At 40.7% G+C, this 7,796-nt stretch overlaps 1 protein-coding gene across 1 annotated transcript in view; it reads left to right on the forward strand.

The window, feature by feature from the left end:
- The window catches only part of SORL1 (sortilin related receptor 1), an 80,610-nt gene extending 76,071 nt beyond the window's left edge, over positions 1 to 4,539 (forward strand). The window contains exon 48 of the mRNA XM_063311198.1: positions 13 to 4,539. Within this exon, the coding sequence (XP_063167268.1) occupies positions 13 to 80 (68 nt within the window). The 3' untranslated portion in view covers positions 81 to 4,539. The remainder of the gene's footprint in view (positions 1 to 12) is intronic.
- The last annotated feature ends 3,257 nt before the right edge of the window (positions 4,540 to 7,796 follow it).

Consider the following 7,796-nt stretch of genomic DNA (forward strand, 5'->3'; position numbering starts at 1 on the left):
TTGATTTACCAGGAGATGAAGATGATGAAGCGGCAATGATCACAGGTTTTTCAGATGACGTCCCCATGGTAATAGCATGAAGAGCATTTCTGATTCCAGAAAGCAAAAATGGTGTAAATATTTTATTTGATAAAAAAAAAGTCAACTGTTTATTTTAAAAACTAAACTAAAAAGCACTTTTGAGTTGCAATACATTATTTTTGTATCGGCTGAAAAAGAAAAAAGAAATAATGATTACACTTTGTAGCACACAGCTATGAAATTTCAAATCAGGTTGATTAGTGAGAATGTCTGTTGTTGGGTTTCTTTCATTGTTCTTCTTTCCAAACTTCAGTTTAGTTTTACAAAGCTATGCTTCCTGGTCACACCTGTGATTCTGTGAGATATTTTCCATTGCCAATGACTTTGATCCTTTGAGAACTTGTGGGTAGTTGTAATCCTGGGACACTTCTTCTGGCTTTGAAAGAATAAGATGGAAACAGAAGGGGCACTGGATGGTCTACCATTAAGAGAATCCTTCCTTGCAGTGCACATTAATGAAATGGTACGGCATGGCATCATCATGTTCTCCGTTGCCCAATGTTCCACATCACTTATTGTGATGGCCATTGTGTGGGACAAAAGTGATTTCCAATTTAACTTTTTACAGGGATAGACCACACCCAGATTGCACTGCAGAAATTTTTCTACCTTTTGATGTGAAATAATGAGTCAAATACAAGACTGAACATTGTTAAATTGTTGCCCGCCCCATCCATAGGATGGTAGTCCCTTATTTCTAGTCTGACCTCTGCAAGCGGACTAGATAGAGCTCAGGGATTTGAAGGGAATCCTGTCCTCTGAACTGTTAGTTTGAGCATCTTGCACCTTGTGTGGGAACACTGGACTGATTTTCTTCTTCTGTTCCTTGAGTGATGATTTGGATTGTCACCTTTTGGAGGCAGGCAATATCTCTGGTTTTGGCCCACTTGAATACAGAGCATGCTGCTGTCTCTCAACATCTGATATGCACTGCCTACAAATGTAAGGGAAGGAGAAAAATGCTCTGAGGATGAGGTGGGTGAGTCTTGTTTCAGAGCTGCATGTTCCCTGAAACCCTTTTCTGGGTTCTCTGGAATCATCTCAGACCAAACATAAGTAATTTCACGCAATGCAGGATGCTGGAAATATATGAAAACAGCAACGCAAACTCTAAAGGAGGATTATCACAGTTTGAAAAGAAGAAGCCAAAGTCATAAGCCCAAGCCTGAAAAAGCCTCAGAGAAAATCCTAGGTATGTGATGGGCTCTGTTCCATTTGTGACATCTTCCCTCTCAATGAGTCTCTGTCCTCTAAAGTATTAAGCTTTGGTCACCAAAATCTTCCTACCTCTGGGAAACTTGACCTGAGCTGCTTACAAAATGACCTAAGTTGATTCCAAAATGAAGTCAAGATGAGGAGAAAGGAGACTGAATAGGACATTTTCCACTGGATGAAGGGCAGGTCACCGAAGCAGAGAACATGGAACAATATGGCCTGCTTAGCTCCAAGGGTGGGGGTTGGATTGTGAAGTCATAAATGCCATCTTGACTTTTTTGTCCGCCCCTCTGGTTACCTAGCTTAGATTCCCAATTCCCTGGGGTCTTCATTTTTTAAACACTGCTGCTACAAACAAACCCCTACATGCTTCAGGGGCACTTGCTCAAAATCTGTACCCCAGACCCATGAATTTAGAATTTACTTTAAAAAAACACAGTTCTCTCAGGATCAAGCTCAAACTATCTTCTTTTCTCCTTTTTCTGTGCGTTTCTTTTTCCTAAGAAAAAAACTTATTTAAATATTCAGGAAAGCTATAATTATATCTATATCTATCTATAAAGAGAGAAAGAATCATTCCTGAAGGTTTTATGTTGACTGAAGGGCAAAAATTATTTGTATTATGTTTTATATGAGGGGTGGGTTAGTTTTATTTTGTTTCGTTTTTTGGTTGGTTCGACTAATTTATTAGGAAATCTGCTTTTGATCAGAGTTCCAGAATTCTCAGTCATGCACACTCCTCTTGGGTAGCGATATGCCACTTTAATCTTTTGCAAAACAGTTGGGTTGTTCTGTTTGTTTTCTGTCTCCTGTAATTGAATCAGGTATTATTGCCATAGTAAAACACCAACACAACCCATTATTTTTCTCTCTGAATACTTTTTCATGCTTTATGAGAAAGTAACATAAAAAGGCCAGGCGGGTGGAACGAAAGACTTACTAAGTTGTCAAACTGAGGGCTTAAATGCTTTCTGCAGGTTACTTTGCACGTGTTCATAGATGCAAAAAAAGGTACACCAATTTTGTTCTGTTGTTCCTATTGCATTGTCTGGAGTCTGTGGAAGGTGACACAGCCCCAAGGGCATGCCAGCATGCAAGCAATATTTTATGAAATGGGATTTTCTATTTATTGAAATGGAAATATCAGTACAAACAATATATTGCTTTGCGTGATGATGATGATGATGCCTTTGTAGGCTCAGTGGCTCTCCAAATGTCCTCAAGGAACTTCTGGACTCTTTCGTGCTTTTGAGGCTCCACAAATGGTATGACAGGGGCCTCCCAAGACACTTAGATTGTCCTTCAGACTTCTTTTCCTGAGTGCCTTGGCCCACCTTTCCTCTATCACAGAAGAAGTTGGAGGAAAAGTAGGAAAATAGATGTAAACTGCAGGTGAAGTGTATTAGATCAGGTTAGGCAATGGATGGATTACATCATCTACAGTCCTTTGCTACCATCTGTGGTGGCTGAGGCTGATTGCAATTAAAGTCCAGAATATTTGGACAAGGAAAACCAAGTTGCCTACTTCTGCCCTAAATCTTCAAATGTGTGTCAGAACCTCTCCGTCTTTTAGGCCTCAGAAGAGGACCAGAACCCTATGCAGATTAGGATCTAGTAGCATTGCCCAGGCAAAGTGGGCCTTGGGATCAGCTGCCCAAAACTGTCTTTTTTTCATCCAGAGCTTTGATTCATATTTTAGTACCTTGACCAGGAATGGGCACTTCCCACATTGGTTGCCTTCTGTCGATGCCTTGAGTCCCCACTTACATGAGCCGATATTTCCTAATTTCGAAGAACAGTTGGAGAAGCAACACAAAATTAAAAAATGGCTCTCAGGTAGTTCAGCAACCAGTTTAACTCATTTTAAATGCTATTAAGTTGGTTGTGTGTGTGCTGTTACTTTCCCTTCAAAATACATGTTTTGATTAAAGAAAAATTGCCTGGATGAAAAATCTTGGTTGACTTGGGCTTCTCAAAAACAGTTCTCATTGTCATTAACAGCATTTCTCAACAGCAGGTATGCATGCAACCTCTATATTCACTACAATACACTTGCTAGTTGGTTGACACTGGGGATTTGCTGTAGCTATGCAGATTTGACTCCGAAGTCAAACTTCAACAATTATGAAGATCTGGTAATTCTTGACTTGTTCCAGTCTTAGAACATGGATTCCTCTGTACAAAAATGAAAAAAAGTAGTATAATAATAGCAGATTCAGGGGTTCAGTTTGGGGAGAAACAGAATCCAGAAACAATTCATTTTATACAACTGAATCCTCACCATCAGACGTGGGGCAGAGGTAGTTTCAGCTTTAAATAAATTGTATATTTTTGTGATTGTTTTATGCACAAAACTGTGCTGAAGCTTGTGTTTTTTAATGTGTTTGTTGTAAATATATCTGCACTGATTTGTTTTGCTTCGTGCCATCAGTTTTGTGTAATTCTGAGATATTTCCACTGGGTGAATGTTTCCTCTCTTGGCAGAGCCATGAACATACATTCTCTTTAGCATCTGCTGGCATAAATGGTGTTTCTGGCAAATGATGGGCAGCAAGATATGTAGGTGGTGTTCCTCCTTCTGGAAGAAAGGAAAGGAAGAAGGACAGCTTACTCATGCTGAACCTGTTGAGAACCAGGGATTTGGTTGTGATGTCTAAAACTTGATCACTTTGGGGATTTGACACTTGGTCCAATTGGGGATTGAGTGGATCCTGTAATTTATTATAGGCAAAAACACACCAAATATAAGGAACAATTAAGGGAAAACGATAGAGTACTGCTCCTTTGCCATGGAATTGGGGCTTCAGAAGATCACCAGTTGGGCCACCAATGGAAGGTGACCACTGAGCTGATGGACAATCCACAAGTCAATACAGGCCAGAGATGGGCAGCATGCAGGTTGGGCAAAACATATGGGCTATGAGAGTCCCCATCAGCCAGTTGATTAGCACAAACAGTTGGCTAATAATTAACAGTGAATTACTAATTGCAATGGGAGACCAATGATCCTAAGTAAGAGCTTTGGGAGAAAATAGTGCTGTCTACTTCAAGAGAATGTGCTCAAAACCACTGGTTTCCTGTGATCAGGACTCCAAGAAACCTGATCTTACTCTTACGGTGCCTGAAGCTTTACCTCTTACAAGATGTATTTGGGTCTTGATCCTTTGTGCCAAATTAGACATAACATAGAACTTCAAACAAGTTTCTTCTACGTCTTTTCAATAAAGAAGCTGTGGTCCTTCTTATCAGAGTCACTGCTGTGAGATGGGCAGCCATATAAATCATTCAAATAAACAGAATTAGGGCTGGGGCTAAAGTCTTTTGCCATCGACCTAATCCAAATAATTTACTTTCAGAATGGAAAAGAACGATGGAAGCTACTGTACTTAGGTTATTGCAAAGTGTTAAAAGAGGGCAGTGAGTTTTGCTTTTCTTAACTGCAGTTCTGTTTACCAGTTTAGGCTTTGAAAAGCTTTGCTGAGGATGAACAGATGCCTGGCTTGTTATAACCGTAAATCTAAAGATGCTCTAGGATATCCTAAGCCCAGTTCCTATAGCTAGAAACAACTTGGGCAAAACTACCCTCCTGCTCGCAAAGTAGAGTTTAGAAATGGATTAGTCTCACTTTTTGAAGAACGGACGGAGTGGGGGGAGCTTAAAGTTTTATTTTAATTAAATATTCTTAAGTAAAATTTTCAGGGGGGAAATTTATGTCCTATTGTAATTCCAACTTTTGTCTGCCTGTCAACCGTATCACATCTGGGGCAACCAGAGCCCCAGCCAGCATGGCTGACGGCCAGAGGTTATTGGAGTTGTAATCTAAGATTTCTGGAGAGCATCAAGTTATCTCTTCCCTTTTTTCCTTTTTGCTGTTGATTCAAGTGTGAGAGCTCAGAGCAGCTGTTTCTAGAGTAATCAGAAATTGTCAGCCCTTCCAGGTAAACCAGACAGGAAACACGACTAAAGGAACTAATTCTACTTTAAAATTGTAGGGCTACATTAACAGAATCTTTTAAGTCTGAAAGTACAAATCTCTCACCCTCCCTATTTATCGCTTGAGTGTTCAAGGCCGGCCTTTCCTAAGTTTCTTCTTCAGACTGTCACCCTCCCCTGGACTCCCTTTCCTTTTATCTGATCGTTCCCTAGGCAGCATCCCTTCCCCCTGTCCTCCAAGGCCACACTCACATTCCATCACAGAAATGGAGAATTCCATGTTTTGTCAGTGGACTGGATATTGACTGATTTTCTTGCCATTTGATCAAAGGTTGCTTCTTTATCAACTTCCTAGGACTGTTCATCTCAAATTACACAGAACTCTGGATTCACAAAAGCAATAAGGCTCTTGTGTCATGTGAACTTGAATCTCTAGTCCCTCCATTTTAGTTCTCTTTAGGTGTTCCAAATCTTAGTTTTTGCTCAGGTTGAAGGGATCTAGTTTTGAAGGGATCCCTTTGTCTTTCCATGTCAGCTTTCTCTCCCACTTGAATAACAACAGCTACTACTGAGTCAAAGAATCAGTTGATTGCAAAATCAATAAACCTATTTCACTTGCCTCCTAGGTCTTTATTGCAAATAGAAGGGCATATTATTCTAGTTTTGAATCCTATTGATGTGTATTCACCAGGGAGGAATCCTGGATGCAGGATTCCTCAGAAAGGCAGCTAGGCACTCTGTGTACGTGATCTGTCCTTTGACTTGCTTGACTTAACCGTTTACTCATCCTGGTTGTTTAATGGCTCAGGGTCATCCTTAAGATCCTCCTTTGTTTTCACCCCAACGAAGAAGTTCAAGCACAAGGAAATTGTGCCAGTGAGAGAGAGAGGGGGAGAGAGAGAGAGAACACTTCATTTAAAAGCCATGTAGTAGGAAATGGGAAGTAGGAATGATCTTCAACTGCCAAACAACTTGTACAGTCAATTTCTTCCAAATCAGGATGCTGAGAAGATGGAACCGACTGGGAGAAAGCTCCATCCTGTTCCTAGAAACAAAATTCTAGGGAAAAGCTGGTCTTAGAGGCAGCCCATTTTTTAAAAAAAGTCTTTATCTTTGGCATTTACCTCTGGCTGATAGATCTGGAGCTTCCATTAAAAGACAAAAAATACATGCAACAATTTAAATCCTAGTTTATGCTGCCTTAGCATCAATGTGGTATTTATTTATTTATTATTCCAATTCTGCTACCGCCCATCTCCCCCAAAAGAGGGACTCTGGGCGATTTACAACAAAACATAGCATAGCATAGCATAGCATAGCATAGCATAATAATATAATATAATATAATATAATATAATTATATAATATATATAGCATAAGTATAGTATAATGGTATAGTGGGTAAAGCTTGGATTAGGACCACAGAGACCCAGATTTAAGTTCGCCCTACTTTCTTAGCCCCGCCTATCTCACAAGGTTGGAGATTAAATTGGAGAAGGGCTTTGTGCACTGCCTTGAGCTTCTGGAAGAAAGATGGAATCTAACAAAAACCTAAATCCTCACCATCAACATTATTCCTTTTCAAGTGAAGTAGACTAAAATCCTCACATCATTTGGAGGTGCTTTCCCTTTATTAGATTGTACCCATCATTGGTTCGATCTAATAAAAAGTGAGCAAGGACCCTGACAGTTCTGCAGGATCCCTGGGATCCAGGGGGAAAGCAACAAGGCTTCCCCACATCTAGCAACTCTGCTGATTGATTTCTGTCCATTTCCTATCAGCTAATTAGACTGATGAGATGACCAGTTGGAGAAAGCAGATGAGGATCTCCAAAATATAGTGGTCCACCCTTGGTCTAATCTACAGCACTGGTATTTCCTGGAGGTTCCTAGTCAAGTTCTAACCAGGCTCAACCTTGCTTAGCTTCCCAGCCCAGAGGTGGCTGGCCAGATGTGCTGGGGCTTCCACACCCCTAACCCCACCCAGTCTGTGACCAATCCGCAGCAAGGACTAGCCATGCAGCAACGTATAATTGTACTGTCAAGTTCCTTGATCTTCTCGTTTATAAAAACAGAAGCAAGAGCCAGGGGGCTTGTGGGAACTAACTTGCAGCGTGTTCATATTATGATTTATTAAATCGGGTCTCGGTCTCCCATCTAAGTACTGAGTAGGCCTAACCCTGCTTGGTTCCTGAGACTATGCTGAATAGCAACCTTGGGTCACAAAAATGGGCAACGCGGGATTATTTATTTATGTTTCAAGTTTCGTCACCGCCCATTTCATTCGAAGAGCGATTCTGGCAGTTTACAACAGAACAAGAATAATTAATCACTAAAATGCAATATAACAATATTCTTAAACAAAAATATAATCCAAGGTATGGGTGTTAAAAAGTTCTTAATTCACGGGAGCATCTTCAGGGTGCTAACCACCCCCAGGGTTGGTTACTGTCAAATAATACACAAACGATTGACCTTAGAAAGGAATGCACTTGCTTGTGGAGCTGACCAAGGGACAGCGTGTGCCTTGGGTAGTGGCCGGTGGCCAGTTTGAGAGCCGAGCCCGG

Source organism: Candoia aspera, chromosome 9 (assembly GCF_035149785.1).
Source record: "Candoia aspera isolate rCanAsp1 chromosome 9, rCanAsp1.hap2, whole genome shotgun sequence".
In the NCBI taxonomy this organism is placed as follows: Eukaryota; Metazoa; Chordata; class Lepidosauria; order Squamata; family Boidae; genus Candoia; species Candoia aspera.